Source organism: Procambarus clarkii, chromosome 32, assembly GCF_040958095.1.
Source record: "Procambarus clarkii isolate CNS0578487 chromosome 32, FALCON_Pclarkii_2.0, whole genome shotgun sequence".
In the NCBI taxonomy this organism is placed as follows: Eukaryota; Metazoa; Arthropoda; class Malacostraca; order Decapoda; family Cambaridae; genus Procambarus; species Procambarus clarkii.
Genome location: NC_091181.1, coordinates 37,921,493 through 37,947,096, shown reverse-complemented (window position 1 = coordinate 37,947,096; position 25,604 = coordinate 37,921,493). Strand labels below are relative to the sequence as shown.

The window sequence follows — 25,604 nt, the reverse complement described above, 5'->3', positions numbered from 1 at the left end:
AACGGCGATTCTCCAACAGATAGGTATTAACATCCATCAAATTGGTCAATCACTACGAACCATAGAGCTCTGTGGACTTACCCTCGCCTCGAGGACCTGCCGGCCGGTCCACCACTCACCTGGGGGAAGTACATAGAATTATTATAATTATCAGAATTATACTTATTTACACAAGACACAAATCATACTAACGTGATTTTCTATAATATATATATATATATATATATATATATATATATATATATATATATATATATATATATATATATATATATATATATATATATATATTTAGGGGTACCACCACTGGTTTAATTAAAGGGACCCACATCCTCGAAGAAGAAAATAAATAGTGTTCAGAGAAGACCTTGTGGATTCTCACTGAATACTTTAATATATATATATATATATATATATATATATATATATATATATATATGTATATATATATATATATATATATATATATATTTCTTTTCCAGCGCCTCAGTGTGGCGATACAGAGGGGAAATGCGCACTGTATCCAGGGTTCCTGTCCGCCATCTGAGGAGCTGGAGGAACTCGACAACCTATGATGACCATCTTTGTAACCCATATGTAACTCCTTTTTTGTAACAAAGTTCAAATAAAGTGAATATATATGTGTACATACAAAAGAATGGGGGTGGTAGGAGAAGATAATATTAGTGTTCAGTGAGAAACCACAAGGTCTCCTCTGAATACTTTTTATTTTCTTCTCCGAGGCTATGGGTCCCCACATTAGTACCAGAGGTGGTACCCTCACAAACTTATATATATATATATATATATATATATATATATATATATATATATATATATATATATATATATATATATATATATATATATATATATATATATAATCATCTGGAGCTCTTGAAGAGACTCGAACCTGCGACCGAGGGAATCCCCGCTGCTGAAGCTATAACCACTGGACCACCCTGACTTGATAATAGTCATTCGGTCTTGAAGACAGAATTCCAACTTTAGAACACTTAATTACTTCCGAAAACGTTGACATCTCCCGCATGTAATGCAATCAACGTAGTACTTAAATTGTGCTCAGGTTATTTCCACCACTAGAAGGTGAAGGGACGACGACGTTTCGGTCCGTCCTGGACCATTCTCAAGTCGACTGTGAGACTGATCCACATCGACTTGAGAATGGTCCAGGACGGACCGAAACGTCGTCGTCCCTTCACCTTCTAGTGTGTGGTCTGGTCAACATCGCTCAGATTGTACTCGAGACGATCTAGTTTCACTCGGGACACTTTAGTTTCACTCCAGACGTTGGTTGGTCCACTCCAGACGTTGGTTGGTCCACTCCAGACGTTGGTTGGTCCACTCCAGACGTTGGTTGGTCCACTCCAGACGTTGGTTGGTCCACTCCAGACGTTGGTTGGTCCACTCCAGACGTTGGTTGGTCCACTCCAGACGTTGGTTGGTCCACTCCAGACGTTGGTTGGTCCACTCCAGACGTTGGTTGGTCCACTCCAGACGTTGGTTGGTCCACTCCAGACGTTGGTTGGTCCACTCCAGACGTTGGTTGGCCCACTCCAGACGTTGGTTGGTCCACTCCAGACGTTGGTTGGTCCACTCCAGACGTTGGTTGGTCCACTCCAGACGTTGGTTGGTCCACTCCAGACGTTGGTTGGTCCACTCCAGACGTTGGTTGGTCCACTCCAGACGTTGGTTGGTCCACTCCAGACGTTGGTTGGTCCACTCCAGACGTTGGTTGGTCCACTCCAGACGTTGGTTGGTCCACTCCAGACGTCCTGGAGTGGAAATAATCAGCGGCCCACTATGCTCCCTCAAGAGCCACTCCGCATGGGTTTAATTACTTTTCTGAAAGTTTAATTGCTTATACAGGTGACATAACAACTGCAGTGCCACCAGGCAAGTCCACAACACCTGCAGTGTCACCAGGCAGCCTCACAACACCTGCTGGGTCACCAGGCAACCTCACAACACCTGCTGGGTCACCAGGCAACCTCACAACACCTGCAGTGTCACCAGGCAGCCTCACAACACCTGCTGGGTCACCAGACAACCTCACAACACCTGCTGGGTCACCAGACAACCCTCACAACACCTGCTGGGTCACCAGACAACCCTCACAACACCTGCTGGGTCACTAGACAACCTCACAACACCTGCTGGGTCACCAGACAACCCTCACAACACCTGCAGTGTCACCAGGCAGCCTCACAACACCTGCTGGGTCACCAGGCAGCCTCACAACACCTGCTGGGTCACCAGACAACCTCACAACACCTGCTGGGTCACCAGACAACCTCACAACACCTGCTGGGTCACCAGACAACCCTCACAACACCTGCTGGGTCACCAGACAACCCTCACAACACCTGCTGGGTCACCAGGCAACCTCACAACACCTGCTGGGTCACCAGGCAACCTCACAACACCTGCTGGGTCACCAGACAACCCTCACAACACCTGATGGGTCACCAGACAACCCTCACAACACCTGCTGGGTCACCAGACAACCCTCACAACACCTGCTGGGTCACCAGGCAACCTCACAACACCTGCTGGGTCACCAGACAACCCTCACAACACCTGCTGGGTCACCAGACAACCTCACAACACCTGCAGTGTCACCAGGCAGCCTCACAACACCTGCTGGGTCACCAGACAACCCTCACAACACCTGCTGGGTCACCAGACAACCCTCACAACACCTGCTGGGTCACCAGACAACCCTCACAACACCTGCTGGGTCACCAGGCAACCTCACAACACCTGCTGGGTCACCAGACAACCTCACAACACCTGCTGGGTCACCAGACAACCTCACAACACCTGCTGGGTCACCAGACAACCTCACAACACCTGCTGGGTCACCAGGCAACCTCACAACACCTGCTGGGTCACCAGACAACCTCACAACACCTGCTGGGTCACCAGACAAACTCACAACACCTGCTGGGTCACCAGACAACCTCACAACACCTGCTGGGTCACCAGGCAACCTCACAACACCTGCTGGGTCACCAGACAACCTCACAACACCTGCTGGGTCACCAGACAAACTCACAACACCTGCTGAATAACGTCCTATCCTGAATAACGATTTAGGATAGGACGAAGGAAAGGAACGGTGCCCAACCGCTTGGACGGTCGGGGGATTGAACGCCGACCTGCAAGAAGCTAGACCGTCGCCCTGCCGTCCAATTCAAGTGGTTGCGTTAGGTTAGGTTACGTTAGGGTGCGTTGGGTTAGGTTACGTTAGGGTGCGTTGGGTTAGGTTATGTTTGGGTGGGTTGGGTTGGGAAGCGAGTGCATGAGTTTCTCAGGTCTGAGACCCTACTCACAGAAAACGGAGTGCGGATAAGCGCGCGGTAGGGGGGTCACGCGAAGACAGAATGTCGTCTGATGTGGGGGTTAAGACACTCAACCTGTTTTCATAGCACGTCGCGTTTTGACGTATGCTCTATCTAAGGCCTATCAACCCCACGATGGTTATTAGGACCACCCCAAGTGCTAACCTAACCTAACCTAACCTAACCTAACCTAACCTAACCTAACCTAACCTAACCTAACCTAACCAACAGAGATACTTTAGACTAATTAAACTCGCATTTAGACTAATTAAACCTGAGTGATCAGGTGCTTGGCAGTAAACTTGCGACTCGCAGGTAACCTGAAGTAGATCCTTATCCTTAGCCCCTGTTCTTTAACGTCTCTCTCACCCTCCATCTCCTATTCCTCTCTCCACTTTGCTCTGTTCTTCATCCTCCACACTCTCTGGCCCTCATTCTTTTCCCCCCTCAGTCCCTGTTCGACTCCACCCATCTGCTTCTCTCCCCATCTCCGTCAGAAGAGGCAGGAGCAGCGTCTCCCAGCAGAGTCGTCCACAAATCTCTGGCCAATCCAGCAGTGATGAGCCTCGCTACAGTGCAGCTTGTCCACGTCCCGGTCATATATACAGCTGTTACTGGGAGTGCTCTGCCGGTGGTCTGGGTCCTTCTCATCTCTCTCGTGCGTGTGTGGCGGGCCTGCAGGGTGTAGTATGGGGGTTGTGGCACCACGCGTCTCCTGTGTCTCCAGCATCTCTGGTAGATGTGGCGGGTGTTGATCTGTACGACATCTGTGGTAGATGTGGCGGGTGTTGATCTGTACGGCATCTGTGGTAGATGTGGCGGGTGTTGATCTGTACGGCATCTGTGGTAGATGTGGCGGCTGTTGATCTGTACGGCATCTGTGGTAGATGTGGCGGGTGTTGATCTGTACGGCATCTGTGGTAGATGTGGCGGGTGTTGATCTGTACGGCTGTTGATCTGTTGAAAAAGTCAGCTGATGCTGCTGCAAAAGTCAGCTGGTTTTTTAAAGTGAACCTGTTGGTGTTCTACTGCCTGTGCAACAGGTGTTCACGCACTACTGTTGCAAAAAATGTTCTGGCGTCGTGGTGGGGGAAAACAGAGGACTACAGTAATAACAAAAAAATGAATGGTGCAATTAACGTAGGAACAGTTGTCTCTGGTATGTTTTTTTCCAGGGAGGTTATCTTGAGGTTATCTTGAGATGATTTCAGGGCTTAACGTCCCTGCGGACCGGTCCTCGTCCTGTCCTTTTTTTGTTACCCCCCCTCCCCAGGAAGCAGCCCTTAGCAGCTGTCTAACTCCCAGGTACCTATTTACTACTAGGTGAACAGTGCCATCAGGGTAAAAGAAACTCTGCCCATTTGTTTCCGCCTCCACCGGGGGATCGAGCCCGGAACTTCAGGACTACGAATCCGAAGCGTTGCTCACTCAGCTGTCAAGCCCCAGACGGAGGAGACAATTGTTTATGTTCGGATCATACGGAGTGATCACCTTATACTGGTATTTTAAACTGTATCCCTAGCGCCCTGTCTTTGTAAAAAGTAGCAATTTCTGTTACTGTTACACACAGAAATCACAATAGCGTGATGCATCAAATAACCAAATCCACAAGGCAGCGTCTGGGATGCTCCCGGACGTAGGTTCGAATCCTCGTTACGGCCCTTGAGGATTTGTTCTTTTGTTACTGTTCTAATGGTAAGCTACACTTTATTTTTCCAATATACATCACCTTTCAAACTGTAATGTTAAAAGGTAATGTTTGATTTAGACTGATGTTCTCCTGTTTAGCTCAGTCGTTATTGTAACTATGGTATATAAGTCGCTACGGAAATAGTTTCTTGCTCTGAATTTGACATCTATAATGATTTTGAAAATCATTGATACATGTAGCTTCTAAATCTAAATCTTGAGTATGCAGTTTATAATTTACAGACATTACATGATATTATTATGATTTTCTCTTGGGTAAATACTTGACTGTAACTTTGTGTAAGCTAACCTAACTATAAATTACAAAAACTATCATTTATGAATATCAATGCTACCACCACTTGGATGGTATGCTGCCACCACCACTTGGATGGTATGCTGCCACCACCACTTGGATAGTATGCTGCCAGCACCACTTGGATAGTATGCTGCCACCACCACTTGGATAGTATGCTGCCACCACCACTTGGATAGTATGCTGCCACCACCACTTGGATGGTAAGTGCCACCTTGTACCACCTCCATAAAAGAGCCTATTGCCAAACATCGCCGTAAAAAAAGCGCCTAATGCCACCACTGTTGCAAAAGTTTGCTGCCGCTGCTCCAAAAGTTTTCACGGACATCATTAAGTTAACAAAGCTAATTGCAAATGCAAATTACGTTAGCTTTGATCTGAAATGGTCAAAGGCATCACAAGAAAATGTGTATATCTCTCCTTGTAACTCGCATGATACACTAAGCTACCTGTATGTCTGGTTCTGTAATATAGACCACGTCAGACCAGGCTTCCTGGTTAACGGAGCAATTAGGCTTTTTGTTGCTCGCGTTTCAGCAAAGCCTAGTTGATCAGGTACTCCTTTTGCCGGTGGTGTATCAAATTTTCTCGAGGACAATTAGAAGTCTTTTGGAAATTAACAGTTGCATATTAACAATTCTGTCTGTGTCTCTGTGTCTCTGTCTCTGTCTCTGTCTCTGTCTCTCTCTCTCTCTCTCTCTCTCTCTCTCTCTCTCTCTCTCTCTCTCTCTCTCTCTCTCTCTCTCTCTCTCTCTCTCTCTCTCTCTCTCTCTCTCTCTCTCTCTCTCTCTCTCTCTCTCTCTCTTAGTCTCCTTATTACGATCTTACTTTCCAACATGTATTTTTTTTATTTACATTCTCCCTGCATCCTTTCCTTGTATTCTTGACCCTATAAGTTATAGAATATACCCCTCTCGCTATATCTTTGGATTTATAACTCTCAGAATACACCTGCCGCATACATCCAACCCTGGAGCTCTCAGAATACAGGCTTGTGATGTAGGTGGCTTGCTGTAGGGAAAGGCGGCTCCGTTCTCAGGTTGTGTGACGCATTCACGAAACCACTTTCATTCCTCAGAAAATATGGTAAGCGGGCGGCGGAGGAGTAGTTCAGCAGCTCGGCGTCACTGATGCTCTCTCGTCTAATGGCGTCTCACTGTTTTTGCGGACTTGATCAAATCGTTAAATAATTGAAGCGCACTAACATTGACTTTTTTTTTATCTATCGACCTCGATATGTTAGGGGAGGGAGGGGGTGTGTTGTTGTTTGGGTTCGTACGTGTCAGTTTAGGAAAAAAACAGCTGTTATGTGGCAAATCGTGCAAACGGGTTGTGTTATTGGTCTGCCGTGCTGATATAAACAATTGTTGCCATAATGTAAACAATTCCATCTCACATGTTGCTGGTTCAGGGAATCCAGAACGAAATCCACTCATCGGCAATCTGCCTAGGAAGTACAGTGAAATGGATCACCGCCTGTAGGGACCTGTGTCACACCTGGACCTGTGTCACACCTGGACCTGTGTCACACCTGGCTGTCAACACCTGATAAGTGGAACTGTCTAGATTCACATTCCGACGCGGTCACCACAACTGGAGAATGATGAAACGCTCGGGCGAAGAGTAAGCTAGACATTAACGGACGCTGAAGGACAAGGAAAAGAAGGCTGGGAAACATCGCTTGTCACAGGCAAGCATCTGTACACAAAGTTTTCTTTGTGTAAAGGCCAAAACCGTCAGTAGTTTCATAGCGTTATACGACAAAGAGCACTTAGATGACGGGACACCACGAGCGTAGTTCTCATCCTGTAACTACACTTAGGTAACCACACACACACACACACACACACACACACACACACACACACACACACACACACACACACACACACACACACACACACACACACACACACAGTGTGGTGAGGTATGTGAGGCTGGTGCTTGCCAACACGAACAGTAACGAGGAACAGGTATACACTCGCTGTTACCAATTCGTACGATGCCAGCAAGAGGAGCAGGAGCGGCAGGATATGTATATTACTTACCTATTGTTACACTGTATGTAAAAGACTTAGTCTAGTACCCAAGTGTTTCCCCACAGGCCTTACCCACAGGCCTTACCTACAGGCCTTACCCACAGGCCTTACCTACAGGCCTTACCCACAGGCCTTACCTACAGGCCTTACCCACAGGCTTCCCCTGGCTAGTTTCGGGTTCAGGATCATGTTTCCGCTCTCTCTTTCTCCCCCTCTCTCCTTCCAATACGTTCCTGTTGAACTAACATTCAAAACTTAAAGCAAAATAAAAGGAGATCTTTACTGCCTGAACTTCACCTGCCGTCCGCTTACGAGGATTCACTGCAGCAGTGAAACTGACCTAACAACTTATATACAGTGTCCACGTGCAAGCTTTACCAAGCTTCGATTCACAGCTTTATACACACGAATTTTAAGATAAATTAACACACATTTCTCTTAGTACAAAATGCAAATATAAGCATACTTCGTATATTGAATGATTACTTTGGTATGATGAAGTATGTGATGAAGTATGTGATGATATATTATGCATTTTATGTAAATTATGCTATGATTCGAAGCTTCGTAAGGGTTCCATGTTGACATTCTCAATATCTCTTCAAAATGGCCCCAAGCCTATGGTTCAATATACACAGGCTTCTCCCTGGCACATCCGCCGCCTGTCCTCAGAAGGAAAACCGTTTTGGCGTTTAGCTTAAAAGTTCTCTCACCCTCCGGAGGCTCTTTTAAACCCACAACAACAGCTTACTGACCAACCACCCAGTCTACTTTAGTCCAGAACATAATCCAGAACACAGGTTTCTCTCCCTGGCGAGAACTCTGTGTTCTGTGGCAACCCGTTATCGCACTAGCTTATAATCAATATTGGCTTATTTAATACGTAAATATGTGACATACTAATTGATTGTGAATATTTTAGTTTACCTTGAAAAGTTTCATAGAAAACACCGACCTCACCTAACCTTCTTAGTATGTTAAGATAAGCATCTTATTGCTTCTTAATTATAATTATTACTTAACCTATACCGTTCATAGGTAAAGTAATAATTGTAAATAAGAAACAATAAGATGCTTATCTTAAGATACTAAGAAGGTTAGGTGAGGTCGGTGTTTTCTATGAAGCTTTTCAAGGTAAACTAAAATATTCACAATCAATTAGTATGTCACATATGCACTTATTAAATAAGCCAATATTGACTATAAACAAGTGCGAGAACGGGTTGTCTGTGGTGTGTTAGTGGTGCCAACGCATATACTCTCAAGTATACACATCCCTATGCAAGAATTTAGTTCTGTCATGCCAGAGCGACATACTACAGGAGGTAGTATGGCACTTGGGTACTCAATTTGGGTACTACATCGTACCCAAAAAGCGATGACGGATACCGGGTTCAGATCAGCTGGTCATTGCGTCTAATTGGGTGCTTCGTTGCTTCAACAAACACGCAAATTAACGTTGGACTAGTTTGCTGCCCCGCAGTTATGCGGTTCCAGTAGACGGGAGTGTGGTTGCAGGCGATGAGTTACAATAACGTGGCTAAAGTATGTTGACCAGACCACACACTAGAAGGTGAAGGGACGACGACGTTTCGGTCCGTCCTGGACCATTCTCAAGACAATCGACTTGAGAATGGTCCAGGACGGACCGAAACGTCGTCGTCCCTTCACCTTCCAGTGTGTGGTCTGGTCAACATACGGGAGTGTGGTGGTTTAATTGTGGCACGTGATTGTATTATTTCTTTATTGATGTCACTATTTTAATTATTACTATTGTTGTTACATTTATTATGGAAATTATTCATAATTAATTTATATTATATACATTTATGGGTATTTATTCGCTTTTACTCAAAGAATGACACGAGATATTTTCATTGAGAGGTGTACTTGGCTTCTAGGTGTATATACACTGTGTTTACTTGTAAATACACTGTGTTTACTTGTATATATTTTTTTTTTTTTTTTTTTTTTTTTTTTTTGAGATATATACAAGAGTTGTTACATTCTTGTACAGCCACTAGTACGCGTAGCGTTTCGGGCAAGTCCTTAATCCTATGGTCCCTGGAATACGATCCCCTGCCGCGAAGAATCGTTTTTTCATCCAGGTACACATTTTACTGTTGCGTTAAACAGAGGCTACAGTTAAGGAATTGCGCCCAGTAAATCCTCCCCGGCCAGGATACGAACCCATGACATAGCGCTCGCGGAACGCCAGGCGAGTGTCTTACCACTACACCACGGAGACTGCTGAATATACACTGAGTTTACTTGTATATACACTGAGTTTACTTGTATATACCCTGAGTTTACTTGTGTAGTCACTAAGTTTACTTGTATATTCACTGAGTTTACTTTTACCTTGAACCATGATGAAAACTGAAGTATACTTGCTGGGAGAGGCTATCGTGGGATAGGCTATCGTGGGAGAGGCTATCGTGGGAGAGGCTATCGTGGGAGAGGCTATCGTGGGATAGGCTATCGTGGAATAGGCTATCGTGGGAGAGGCTATCGTGGGAGAGGCTATCGTGGGAGAGGCTATCGTGGTGGCTTTAACAATAACCCTCCCGGTGTTGATAGTTTTTTAGATACACCTTTAACCCTAACACCAAATAAACAAAACTGCAACAGGTGCTGCCAACGCAACTATGTCAATATTTACTCTATTGAATGCATTTAAATATACTTTTTTTTTTTGCTTTAGGAATTCATTCAAAATTGTTGGAATAGTTAATAAAAAAACATGAAAAAGTAGCCTATTCTTCAAATTACAATATTTATAAATTTGTTCGGAATCATTTGAAAACTGAAATGTGGCCCTACAAAATCTATTAAAAATATTAAAGAATTTATTCCTGGATTCAAAATAAATTTGTGAAATAAATGCTTGAAAAAGATGCATAATTTCAAACCAACGTGCCAAGCTTGTATGGCTATATGGTATGTATACACACACACACACACACACACACACACACACACACACACACACACACACACACACACACACACACACACACACACACATATATATATATATATATATATATATATATATATATATATATATATATATATATATATATATATATATATATATATATATATATATATATTATTAAATATGACCGAAAAAGTAAGATTAATAATTCTAACACGAATTTTCTCAATCTTTCGTACATTTCTTTTCACTGTTGGAGGTAAATCAAAAATCAATTCTCCAAAATTCATTTTTATTTCTAGTCTAGACTAGAAATAAAAATGAATTTTGGAGAATTGATTTTTGATTTACCTCCAACAGTGAAAAGAAATGTACGAAAGATTGAGAAAATTCGTGTTAGAATTATTAATCTTACTTTTTCGGTCATATTTAATAATATATGTCTACAGGAAAGACTGCTATCAAAATATACTTATATATATATATATATATATATAGGGGGGTACCACCACTGGTGCATTTATAGGGACCCACAGCCTCAGAGAAGGGAACACAGAGCACTCAGGGAAAAACTTGACATTTAACTCTGAATACGAAAGAGTGTTCACTTCTCCTACCACCCCCTTTTTTTTTTTTTTATTATTTATTATGATGTACACTTTATTATGCAAGGTTATACAGTTACATATCTGATTTTATACAAAAAATAAACATTAAGAGGACACAAGAAAAAGTTCGCTTCCTAGAGGCTGTAGATTTCCTCGAACTCCTCCGACGCCGGGCAGGAACCGAGGATGCAGCGGGCATTTCCCCTCTGGATCGCGACACTGAGGCGCTGAAAGAGAAAACTTGCTGCTCTAGGGTCTCTTGTGGTGTCAATGAGCTTGGAACCAAGATCCTTAAGAAACCTTCTTGCACTCTCACCCCATGGGCCTAGGGTCTCAGACCCTATTGGAACGAAATTGTACCTTTGATCTAATTGCCTGTACTTGACTGACTTTTGTTTTTCTCTGTGTGTCGCTGCGGCTCCCGCCGTGCCGGCAGAGAGGGTGATGTATGTCGTTGCCAGGGTGGATACGCAAGTATAGTCCCATGCTAACTGCCTGCCACCCTTCCACGGACGCAGTGTGATTCCGTCTGGTCGGCCGGCAAAGCTAACAGAGTCACGGTTCAGTAGGTTGCGGGGCTCTCTCTCCGCTGGACACTGAGCAGAGGCAAGGCTTCTTTTAATGATGTCGTTGACTTCGTCGTGTCTAGTGTGCCAACCACCCGATTTTCCACAGTGCAGGCCATGCAATCCATATTCGTCAGCATCTGCCTCGCCGCAAATACACCTGTGAACAGTGTGGATAGGGGCAGCTAGGCGGAGAGCGACTGCAATACGGAGCTCCTGCGGATCAAGACGTGTGCCTGTCGCAGACATAGGGACTGCCAGAAGGAAGTCCCCTGCATGGGGAGCCTGCACAGCTGTGAGGCGTGCACGATCACTGGGGGTTGTTGCTGCCTCCAGCAAAGCTGTGGCTTCTTTGTCTACAATGGGGCTGTCCCAACTGGATTGTTTCTTGGCTTTCGGCATGGCTGGTCTGAGTGCTGGGTCTGTCATGGCACCCCATTTCGTGTCGCATTCCGTGTAGTGGGGGTCCTGTATCCCCGCTACATCACTCAGGGTGTCAGGTAGAATTTCCTTAACCAGGTCATCTGATGCTGAGGAGGAAGACAGGAAGGCTGGGACAGCAATTTGGGTGGCGGTGCGGACACCCAAGCCACCGAGCCTGACAGGAAGAGTGGCTTGTTTCCACTGGCATTCGTTGAGGGAGAGGTTAACAACTTTTTCCAGCATGGTCTTCAGTAGGAGGTCATACTCGTCAAGCTTTGGGTTGTTGTAAGATGGGGCGCACCTCAGAAAGTAGGTTAGCCTCGGAAGGGATAGGCATTTGGTGAGGAGATAAAAAGCATCGTGGGCATCGATGTCACCTATTCTGTCTTCCATCCTCCTAAGGTCTGCGATTTTCTTGTCGAGGATCTCCTCAATGGCGTTAGACCCGAGGGGAGCTCCAAGGAGGGTGCTGTTCTCGGCCCTAATGACATGGGCTCCAGGCAAGGCAGACCTTATTCTAGCTACGATGTCTGGGTTGGAGGAGACTACTTCACACTTGGAAGGGTTCAGGACGAGACCCAGGCTTACTTCTTGCTCCCTTATTTTCCTGATATCTGACAAGAGGTGGTCTACGGTGCCAGCTATAGTGCCATCATCCAAAAACCAGATGTTGAACTCGCTGGACAAGCTTTCGGTGATTTCTTTTAAGACTAAGCAGAAAAGAAGGGGAGCAAGAGGATCACCTTGCTGAACACCTTCACATGATCTGATTTCATATATATATATATATATATATATATATATATATATATATATATATATATATATATATATATATATATATATGTATATATATATATATATATATATATATATATATATATATATATATATATATATATATATATATGTGTGTGTGTGTGTATATCACGAAAATAAACACGTGATTTAAAAATGTGACAATGTCAGACCACGGAGGAAAAATGAAACAGGAATTTCCTTAAGTACTTTCGTATATTAATCGTATATTTCGTATATTTCGTATCACTCCTTCTGAAGATGTATTAATATACGAAAGTACTTAAGGAAATTCCTGTTTCATTTTTCCTCCGTGGTCTGACATTGTCATATATATATATATATATATATATATATATATATATATATATATATATATATCCTCCCCTCACACCCACAAACACACACACGGCCTAATGGCCATTGTCCTTCCAAGCTGTTAATGGTGTCAGTGTCACCATCATTTGCGATAGTGTCAAGGCCGGTAATGGTGAATACTGCTCTCTCCTCCATCTCTCTCTCTCCCTATCAGCACTCCTCCCTCCCTCTCCCTCAGCTCACCTCTCTCTCCCTCAGCTCACCTCTCCCTCAGCTCACCTCCCTCTCCCTCAGCTCACCTCTCCCACAGCTCACCTCTCCCTCAGTTCACCTCTCCCTCAGCTCACCTCCCTCTCCCTCAGCTCACCTCTCCCTCAGCTCACCTCTCCCTCAGCTCACCTCTCCCTCAGCTCACCTCTCCCTCAGCTCACCTCTCCCTCAGCTTAGTTCCCGCCATGACAAAGGAAAAGCAGGAAAAATACGCTTGTATAAACATACATGCATACAAGTCCTGATCTTTGTTGAGATATACCGCGTGTTACATGTATATCTCTGATATCTTTTACATATATATATATATATTTGATATCTTTTACATGCATATCTGTGATATCTTTCACATATATATCTTTTACATGCATATCTGTGATATATTGTAAATGAATACCAGTCATATATATTTTACATGTATATCTGTGTGTTATCTTTTACATATATACATTTGATATCTTTTAAATGCATATCTGTGATATCTTTTATTAATATATATATATATATATATATATATATATATATATATATATATATATATATATATATATATATATATATATATATATATATATATACACCTGTGATATCTTTCTTCGATATGTGACACCCACAGTGAGGAAGGCAAACTAGACATCACTTCCAATAGATAACTTAAAAACAGACAAACAGCATCGATATATAAAACACCGAACACACACACACACACACACACACACACACACACACACACACACACACACACACACACACACACACACACACACACACACATTTTCTGGCGGCCATTTTATTGACATGTGCAACTTCAACATTCAACATCCGACATTTGTGGGTTTTTCTTTATGGTGAGGGGGGGGGGGGAGGGGTTCAAGGGTGGCAGAGGGCTCGAACCCCGGGTCTAAACAACAAACTTAGCCAAGGAAATGCTGGATCAAAGGCAGAGGATTTGGGTGAACTCCGCTCATGGCTTTTGAAGTAGGTGTGTGTGTATTTACTATTTGTGTCTGCAGGATCGAGCTATTAGCTCTTGGACCCCGCCTTTCTAACCAAATTATTATTCGTCAATTACGGCTACTATATATATTTCTCTCTAACACACGCACACACATACACACATACCCAGGAAGCAGTCCGTAGTAGCTGTCTAACTCCCAGGTACCTATACTGTTAGGTGAACACAGGCATCAGGGTAAAAGAAACTCTGCCCATTTGTTTTTGCCTCGGCCAGGAATCGAACCCGGGCCCGTAAGACTACGACCCCTGAGCGCTGTTCACTCAGCCGCGAGGTCCCCCGTACCACTTAGTTTGCACTCACTTAGTTGTGCTTTCGGGGGTTGAGCTCTAGCTCTTTGGTCCCGCCTCTCAACCGTCAATCAACTGATGTACAGATTCCTGAGCCTACTGGGCTCTATCATATCTACATTTGAAACTGTGTATGGAGTCAGCCTCCACCACATCACTTCCTAGTGCATTCCATCTGTTAACTACTCTGACCTGAAAAAGTTATTTCTAACGTGTCTGTGGCTCATGTGGGTACTGAGTTTCCACCTGTGTCCCCTAGTTCGCGTACCACCAGTGTTGAATAGTTTATCATTATCTACCCTGTCAATTCCTCTGAGAAATTTGTAGGTAGTGATCATGTCTCCCTTTACTCTTCTGTCTTCCAGTGTCGTAAGGTGCATTTCCCGCAGCCTTTCCTCGTAACTCATGCCTCTTAGTTCTGGGACTAGCCTAGTGGCATACCTCTGAACTTTTTCCAGTTTCGCCTTGTGCTTGACAAGGTACGGGCTCCATGCTGGGGCTGTATACTCCAGGATTGGTCTTACGTATGTGGAGTACAAGGTTCTAAATGATTCCCTATACAGGTTCCTGAAGGCAGTTCTGATGTTAGCCAGCCTTGCATACGCCGCCGATGTTATTCTTTTTATGTGGGCTTCAGGAGACAGGTTTGGTGTGATATCAACTAGATCTTTCTCTCTGTCCGTTTCATGAAGGACTTTAACTCCCATTCGGTATCCTGTATCTGACCTCCCGTTTCCACCGCCTAGCTTCATTACCTTGCATTTAGTCGGGTTGAACTTTAGTAGCCATTTGTTAGACCATTCATTCAGTCTAAGTCATCTTGTAGCCTCATACTGTGTTCCTCTGTCTTAATCCTCATAATTTTTGTACCATCAGTAAACAATGAGAGGAACGATTCTATACCCTCTGGAAGATCTTTATTCCCAGAGGGTTCTTCATATTTATGTTTCTGATATTTACATATATCAGAAACAGTATAGGTCCAAGGACTGAACCCTGCGGGACTCCACTGGTGACGTCTCGCCAATCTGAGACCTCACTCCTCATAGTGACTATCTGTCTACTATTGCTTAGGTACTCCCTTATCCAATGGAATACCTTCCATTTCACTCCTGCCTGAATCCCCAGCATTTGCACTAGCTTCTTGTGTGGTACTGTGTCAAAGGCTTTCGGGAATCCAAAAATATACAGTCTGCCCACCCTTCTCTTTCTTGTCTGATTTTTGTTGCCTGGTCGTAGAATTCAGTTAATCCAGTGAGACAGGATTTGCCATCCCAGAACCCATGCTGATGTTGTCTTATAAAGTTCATTCGCTTCAGATGTTCCCATAGTTTTTTTCGCACAATCTTCTCCAACAACTTGCATTGTATGCAAGTTAGGGACACTTGCCTGTAGTTCAGAGCCTTCCGTCTATCCCCCTTCTTGTATATCGGGACTACATTAGCCATCTTCAAAATTTTGGGCAGTTCACCTGTTACCAGTGATTTGTTATACACTATTGACAGTGGCTGGCACAGTGCTTCTGTTCCTTCCTTTAGTATCCATGATGAGATTCCATCTGGGTCCCATAGTCTTTGTCACATCCAAATCTAGCAGATGATTCCTCACCTCTTGTCACGTCGTGACAGGAAGACTGCATGATGTCACGACCCAGTGAGAGAGACAGGAAGACTGATATCACGACCCACAATGAGACAGACAGACAGACCCAACGCCCAGTGATACATAGCAATCACAAGCTCAATAACCGAACCATGTTGTTGAGAGACACCGAACAAGGCCCTTGATTCCCATCATATATAATACATGCGTGACAAGTCACCCAGCAGCGGCGGGACATACCGCCTGGAATACACAGATATGCATGACTATACATAAGTTACAAAGGCGCTTGAAGAACATACATGACCCAGAAAGTTAAACTATATACACGTGCATACATTTGGCATATATTATCGCAGGAAATACACCGGAATGCCAGGGATTATGCAATTATGCCACAAGTGTTAATGAAACCAAGACTTGTGTACAAGACATTATAGCAATACGGCTTTGGGATGACATTGTGTTATGCAGGCAAAGACAGTGACGGGTGACAAGGACAGTGACGGGTGAGAAGGACAGTGACGGGTGACAAGGACAGTGACGGGTGACAAGGAGAGACGGTGACAAACATATAAATTACTGACAAAAGATTATTATATGTAATGCTGCTTGGAGATTGATTTATACGCACTCGTGTCACTACTAAACCCACGGATACACGACACACACACACACACACACACAGAGCTCAACCCCCGCAAACACAACTAGGTGAGTACACACACACACACACACGGGCAGAAGAAACATGGAGAACAAAGCTTGAAGAAGTTGCAGAAAGAAACTTCCTAACACGTTGTTAGGGAGGAAACACACAGAAGAGGCGTAGACCAACCAGCAAGACTGGACCTAGTCTTCACACGAACCCAAAAGAACATAAGAGAATATTGAGCATGAAATGCCAATGGAGGCAAGTGGCGATTATGTACAGACATTGGACAATGTATGAAGTTATTAGACAATGCATAAAGTTATTAGACAATGTATAAAGTTATTAGACAATGTATAAAGTTATTAGACAATGTATAAAGTTATTATGAACACTGGTGCTAGAGGAAGAGAAGAGGGGAGTGGAAGATCACCATAACGGCGACTACCGGAAGGTCAAAGAATTCTTAGAAATTCATGGGAAATATACCTAAGAGACAGGAATTTGGACCAAGATTCCTTCATATCGCTATTTACATCCTTTGTGAGGTCAATATTGAGTGCTCTAACCCAGCATGTCCAACCAGTTGGGCTGGACGGTAGAGCGACGGTCTCACTTCATGCAGGTCGGCGTTCAATCCCCGACCGTCCAAGTGGTTGGGCACCATTCCTTCCTCCGTCCCACCCCAAATCCTTATCCTAACCCCTTCCCAGTGCTATATAGTCGTGATGGCTTGGCGCTTTCTCCCCTTGATAGTTCCCTTCCCTTCCCTTCTGCCCCAGCATGACACTCCCTACCTAAAGAAACACAAAACGAAACTAGAAAAGGTCCTGAAATATGAAACAAGGCTCGTTCCTAAGCTAAGGGGACTGAGCTACGAAGAAAGACTGAAGGAACTGGATCTCACTACGCTGGAGGAAAGGAGTAGGTTAGACATGATAACGACGTACAAGATATAAAAAGAGGGATTGAGACATTAGATATAGAAACAGTTCAAATTAAGGAACAGTAGAACGAGAGGACATAATTGGAAACTGGAAACGCAAAGGAGCCGCAGGGTTGTCAGACAGAACTTTTTAGTGCCGTAAGTCGTAAATGAATGGAACGGGCAAGATGTAAATTTGATGTAAACATGATAAGAAAACGAAGGAAATGAGTCACTATATTGATGAGAAGGCGGGGCTTAGGTGTAGATGCTCGATCCTGCAAGCACACCTAGGTGAGTACACACAAGACCCATCACCACCACCACCACCACCACCTCCACACACACGAACCACCACCACACACACAACTCATCACCACCACCACCGCCACACGCACAACTCATCACCACCACCACCACCACAACACACACGAACCACCACCACACACACAACTCATCACCACCACCACCGCCACACGCACAACTCATCACCACCACCACCACCACCACACACACGAACCACCACCACACACGCAACTCATCACCACCACCACCGCCACACGCACAACTCATCACCACCACCACCACCACCACCACACACACGAACCACCACCACACACACAACTCATCACCACCACCACCACACAAGTCTCACTATCCACTTTAAAACCAATGAGTGTAGTTTCTGCAGGTCTCCACAATATTGCGACGTGACCCTGGCCCTCGCGTCCTTAATATCAGAGGATATGATCAACCATAAGAGGCAAAGATGAGAGAGAGAGAGAGAGAGAGAGAGAGAGAGAGAGAGAGAGAGAGAGAGAGAGAGAGAGAGAGAGAGAGAGAGGGAGAGGGAGAGGGAGAGGGAGAGGGAGAGAGAGAGATCTACCGCCTTGCTTCCACAACGCAACGAGTCTGTCTCTCTCTCTTGCTGTGGAAACTTGACGTTTGAGACACCTCCAAGCAAAAGAATGCTTCTCACATCTCACACACAAACTGGCCCAGTTTCCCTTACGCCATCTGGAGAGGCCGCACACGCGTGCCATCATTACCAACCGCGCTTACGAACCTCTCACACCAACCATCTTTTACCTGGGAACACTGAGAACCATTACGTCTGGGGCATTGAGAAGTTCACCTCTTGAAGATGGCAGGGCTGGCGGTCCACTCCTGGAGTGCAGGCTGGCGGCAATGCTAGACGCAGGGGGTTGGAGAACCCGCCAGCTTGAACGACACAGCCCCATCACGCAGAGAACCACAGAACCATCCAGAGAACCACCGCAGCGCTCAGAGAACCACCGCAGCGTCCAAGGAACCACCGCAACAGGGGGGAGCAGGGTGTACAGATTGCTTTGACAATAAGAGCTGCCACAGCGATGACAGCTTCCGATAGCACAGACACCCACGAACCTATGGGCACATCTCCTTGATGCGAGGTTGCAGCAGCAGCAGCAGCAGCAGCAGCCTCCTCCCCCCCCCCTCTCTCACAGGCGGCACCTGCCACCTGCACGACCCACCTGGGGCGTGTACTCGAGTGATCAAACGACCGTACGACCACGATACACAGTGTCGTGCCGGCAGCTGCACTGGTCGGCACTGTCAAGCCTCCCCGTGCTGACCCACACGGTCAGCACGTGGTCGGTGCCGCAGCCTCAGTCGGGTGTGTACACCTGGTTTAATATTTCATAGCTTTTGATACTCTCGACGTCGGAGGGACATGCGTAACACCGCACTCAGGTGTGTGTGTGTGTGTGTGTGTGTGTGTGTGTGTGTGTGTGTGTGTGTGTGTGTGTGTGTGTGTGTGTGTGTGTGTGTGTGTGTGTATGTGTGTGTGTGTGTGTGTGTGTGTGTGTGTGTGTGTGTGTGTGTGTGTGTGTGTGTGTGTGTGTGTGTGTGTGTGTGTGTGTGTATGTGTGTGTGTGTGTGTGTGTGTGTGTGTGTGTGTGTGTGTGTGTATGTGTATGTGTGTGTGTGTGTGTGTGTGTGTGTGTGTGTGTGTGTGTGTGTGTGTGTGTGTGTGTGTGTGTGTGTGTGTGTGTGTGTGTGTGTGTGTGTCAACTCTTACGTGAGTATTTACTCACCTTCTGTGACTCTTCTGTCTCTCTAGTCTCTACCCACGCTCTCCTTCTGGCATCTTTAGGGTCAGCTCCTTCAGCATTTCTTCGTAGCCTGAAGTGCCTTACGAAATTTATGAAGGTGTCTACTGCGTCGGGGCTGAATATTCTATGGCTGGTCTCACGTAGGTGAAGTACACCGTTCTGAATGCCTCGTTATTGGAACTTATGGCGGCTGGCTTCCAAAATACCACCGACGTTACGAGGGCGGTGTTCTTCTTCATTGCGTACAGTCACGTCGGAACCTTTTGTGCCCTGTTCCGATTTTCATCAACTTTGACTTATCGGAATGATATCGTAATACTCATATATTGAACCCACTCCTCCGTGTCGGCCATCTTGGGGTTGTTTAGACTCTTCGTGTGTTCAGAGTTATGTCGTTCATTTCTACTTCCCCCCATAACTGCCTGTCACCTGTTCCGTCATGCTGTGGTTCAGTTCCTGTAGGTGTGAGCACTCCTCTCCTTAAAGCTGTCATGGTACTTGTTAACAAATCATGTCTAGAGGTTTAACTAGTTTTATTTTTATACTGTCAAGTTATTCGCCGGGTCTGCATTGAGTTTTTTTTATTATTATTTTCTACCACAAACGTGGCCACACATTTACAATGCTGACCAGCATATATACATGTTCTTCTGTCCTCCATGGACAGGGTTAGAGATGTGTTAAACATATAGTTGAGGAGTTTATTGAACAATCAACTACAGAAGGTGATTCGGTGCTTTTAAAATGCTAAGCTAACCTACATACGTAAATACACAGATACACAGATTTACGTATGCCCTACATAAAGTGTTCGATGTGTCTTTTACATAGTGTCATTACTGTGCATTAATTTGCATTGAGTCGGAGATACATAGGAGGGAGGAATGGAATGGAACTATCAGGAGAAAGCGCCAAGCCATTACGACTATGTAGCACTGGGAAGGGGTCAGGATAAGGATTTGGAAATGGGATGAGAGGAAGGAATGATGCCCAACCACTTGGACGGTCGGGGATTGAACGCCGACCTGCATGAAATGAGATCGTCGCTCTACCGTCCAGCCCAAGTGGTTGGGCATGTGAGGGAGGAGAACCTTCTGTTGTTTGTTATCCTGTTATTGTGACAGCTTCCGAGGTTCCTCCGGTGTAGAGCAAGAGTTCTCAGGTTATTTCTTTATACCAGGATTTACTCCTCCACCACTTGGGCTGGACGGTAGAGCGACGGTCTTGCTTCATGCAGGTCGGGGTTCAATTCCCGACCGTCCAAGTGGTTGAGCACCATTCCTTTCCCTCCGTCCCATCCCAAATCCTTATCCTGACCCCTTCCCAGTGCTATATAGTCATAGTGGCTTGGTGCTTTTCCCTTGATAATTCCCTTCCCTTCCCTTCCTCCTCCTCTTCCTTTGGTCCATCTGGTTAACATATGAAAAGTCACGTTCATCAGTGCCAGGGCTTGTGTAGTGTGCTTTTGTTTAACATACATTGTTGTTTGTGGTTGTCTGTCGCTTGTTTGTACTTGTTTGTGTTTGTCTGTCGCTTGTTTGTACTTGCTTGTGTTTGTCTGTCGCTTGTTTGTACTTGTTTGTGTTTGTCTGTCGCTTGTTTGTACTTGCTTGTGTTTGTCTGTCGCTTGTTTGTACTTGCTTGTGGATGACTGGTGTTCACCAGGAGCTGTGACTGCATCTCTTTATTATTTCCATTTCCAACACGGTGTTCATCTCTGTCTTCAAGTGCACTAATAAAGGTAACTGGACCTCCTCACTTTCTCTTCTTTACTCGCAAAAACAAAAACAAAGCAAACAAGTTTTGCTTGCTTTGTTTGTAGGGCAAAGCAAGTTTTAGCGCCGCTAAGTCTAACAAACTATCAACTTTAAATATATTAATTGACGAATGTTTTATGCATACATCATTTGTCTATTGTGATGTGAAACAATAAATTACTTGATTTGTTCGGTGGACCTTTTGTATGTGACACGCTCTGGGATGGAGGCTCTCAAGCACGAGTGGAGGCCCTCAAGCACGGGTGGAGGCACTCAAGCACGGGTGGAGGCACTCAAGCTCGGGTGGAGGCCCTCAAGCTCGGGTGGAGGCACTCCAGCACGGGTGGAGGCACTCAAGCACGAGTGGAGGCCCTCAAGCACGGGTGGAGGCACTCAAGCACGGGTGGAGGCACTCAAGCTCGGGTGGAGGCACTCAAGCTCGGGTGGAGGCACTCCAGCACGGGTGGAGGCACTCAAGCACCGGTGGAGGCACTCAAGCTCGGGTGGAGGCACTCCAGCACGGGTGGAGGCACTCAAGCACGAGTGGAGGCACTCAAGCACGGGTGGAGGCACTCAAGCACGGGTGGAGGCACTCAAGCACGGGTGGAGGCACTCAAGCACGGGTGGAGGCCCTCAAGCACGGGTGGAGGCACTCAAGCACGGGTGGAGGCACTCAAGCACCGGTGGAGGCACTCAAGCACCGGTGGAGGCACTCAAGCACGGGTGGAGGCACTCAAGCACGGGTGAAGCCACTCAAGCTCGGGTGGAGGCACTCCAGCACGGGTGGAGGCACTCAAGCACGGGTGGAGGCACTCAAGCACCGGTGGAGGCACTCAAGCACGAGTGGAGGCACTCAAGCACCGGTGGAGGCACTCAAGCACCGGTGGAGGCACCCAAGCACGGGTGGAGGCACTCCCAGGCACTCTGGTGACAGCCTTTAAGTTTGTGGAAGAACTTTATCTCAGGAACCATAGCAGTTTTTTTTATTATTATTATTTTTCTACCACAGACGTGGCCACACATTTACAATGCTAACCAGCATATATACATTTTCTTCTTACTACCATAGCAGTGCAAGACATGCAAGTCCCTGCACTGTTGTCATCACTGGTGTCACCAACACTACCACTATTGGTGGTATTACACCACCACTACTGTCACTGCTACCACCACTACCACCACAACCACAAGTAACACCACCACTACTACCACCACCACAACTACCATCATCACCACTACCACCACAACCACCACCACCACCACTACCACCACCACTACCATCACCACCATTACCACCACCACTACCACCACCACCACCACCACTACAACCACCACCACCACTACCATCATCACCACCACTACCACCACCACTACTACCATCATCACCACTACCACCACAACCACCACCACTACCATCACCACCACCACTACCACCACCACCACCAGCACCACCACTACAACCACCACCACCACCACCACTACCATCATCACCACTACCACCACAACCACCACCACCACCACTACCACCAGCACCACCACCAGTGTCAAACCATCACCACCACCACCACTACCACCAGCACCACCACCACTACCACCAGCACCACCACCAGTGTCAAACCATCACCACCACCACCACTACCACCAGCACCACCACCACTACCACCAGCACCACCACCAGTGTCAAACCATCACCACCACCACTACCACCACCACCACCAGCACCACCACTACAACCACCACCACCACCACCACTACCATCATCACCACTACCACCACAACCACCACCACCACCACTACCACCAGCACCACCACCAGTGTCAAACCATCACCACCACCACCACTACCACCAGCACCACCACCACCAACGTGAAGCACAAACTACCGAAGTTGTAACCCAGTAACCTAATACACTTCAACTTTCCTGGTTACTCCCCTTTGTTCCTATCTCCTTATTCCTCCGTTCCGTACTTGTTCTTGTTCATCTCTTCCTTTCTCGTTCCTATTCCGTCTTTGTTCTTCAATTCCGTTCCTGTTTCTAGATCCGGAAAAATGTGTGGAAAAATAATTCTCATATTTTATTTCAGATTGGTACTTAAGGAGTGACAAATGACGTCCGGAACTTGTCACTTGCATCTTGCAAGGTCCGGAAGATCCTTGCAAGTCCAGCATCAAAGGAGACCGTGGAATTTTATCTTAGAAGTGGGTCCATAGTTCTGACGCAACGAGCTTCCGGGAGAGGATTGTCACAATATATATATATATATATATATATATATATATATATATATATATATATATATATATATATATATATATATATATATATATATATATATATTCAATGATGGAAGCCATGCGCTTGGGGCCAGCCCCATAGCACCGAAGAAAGAAAAAACAGGGGAAACAAGATAAAAAACAAAATACTGAGGGTAGTGTACAGGGCAGACAAGGACAATGTAGAACATGGGTTGTACATGAGCAAGGGCGCCCTGATGGCAACTATAAACACCCAAATGAGCCGCGGGGATATTATGAATAATGTGTTAAGTGTCAGGATAGTGAATAACGGAGTACACTAAGAAGTGAAGTGGTGGGGGTAAACTCCTCTCAGTTTTATATGGAGGCTATAGGAGCTACCCGGCGGTGCCTGGGTCTCTCTCTCTCTCTCTCTCTCTCTCTCTCTCTCTCTCTCTCTCTCTCTCTCTCTCTCTCTCTCTCTCTCTCTCTCTCTCTCTCTCTCTCTCTCTCACTCTCTCTCTCTCTCTCTCTCTCTCTCTCTCTCTCTCTCTCCCCAGCAGACACCTCTGGCCCCTCACAGTGCGAGAACAACCCAGCCTGGCGGTAATGAACCAGGCGATACACATGATTGTACAAATTGCCGAGACTTCGAGTGTTGATTATAGAAACTTTAGAAGAAAAACACGAAAACAGGCCATACAGGCTGTGTGTTTGTGTACGTGGAAGGAATGGTGGTGATGGAGGGAGGGAGGCAGTGAGGGAAGGGGGGGACAGTGAGGGAGGGGGGCAGCAGGGAAGGGAGGCAGAGATAGGCGGAAGTAGAAGAGAAAAGAGGCAAAGTTGGAGAGAATCAGAAGGGTGTAGTGTGGGGCTGAGGGAAGGTGTTCGGGAAGAGAGACGGGGAATGCAGGGAGAGACAGAGAGAGGAGGAGGTGGGGGAGTGTGCAAGGAGGAAGATAAGACATGAGGGAGGGGGAGGTGAGAGAGAGAGAGAGGGGGTGGGGGTACAGGTAGTAGGGGTGCAGGGGGTGGGGGAGAGCGTGCTTGTGGTCCCGGGCAAGCAGGAGCAGCAGCAGGTGGGTGAGGGCGTGGTTGTCAGGGCCGGCCAGGGGAGAGGTCAAGTTCACATCGGCCAAGTTGGGGGCAAGATAGAGCCACCCTTGCCACCAAGAGGGGGTCCTTCGCCACCTTTCAGGAGGAGCTCTGAGACGGAGGACAGTCAAGGAGGATGAGGGACGAGGAGGATTAAGGAGGAGGAGGAGGATAGTTGGAGGATAGCCATATATATATATATATATATATATATATATATATATATATATATATATATATATATATATATATATATATATATATTTATATATAACTTGGAAGACACCAGACCAGGATAGTGGAAAATAACAGGTTCGGTGAAGCAAAGACACGGAACTCGGCAGATGGAAATACTCCCCTAGATGTACTTGCAGGGTAGAGCCTTAGCTCCCCAGCCCCGCCTTTCCAGCTTCTAGTCAGCTAAATCATTAACTTTCATGCTTCTCGCGGTATTTCCTTTTCCTGTTGGATGAGAGACATGCGACAGAGAGAGGAGAGAACACCCCAGTGACCGAGCACTGAACTGAACCTCGCAGGAGAACAATAACAGTCGAGACATAACAAAGAACAAGGTGTTTAGAGCAGTAACTTGCCTTGCTAGGTA

General features: G+C 45.8%; 1 protein-coding gene across 1 annotated transcript; it reads right to left on the bottom strand.

Annotated features, from left to right (window-relative positions):
• Nucleotides 1-1,299: 1,299 nt before the first annotated feature.
• Nucleotides 1,300-9,780, bottom strand: LOC138370527 (uncharacterized). Its single transcript, XM_069334911.1, has 3 exons — nt 9,723-9,780; nt 4,128-4,322; nt 1,300-1,796 (listed from the first exon to the last, which is right to left on the bottom strand). The coding sequence occupies exons 1-3, from the start codon at nt 9,778-9,780 to the stop codon at nt 1,300-1,302; spliced, it is 750 nt and encodes a 249-aa protein (XP_069191012.1).
• Nucleotides 9,781-25,604: the final 15,824 nt, after the last annotated feature.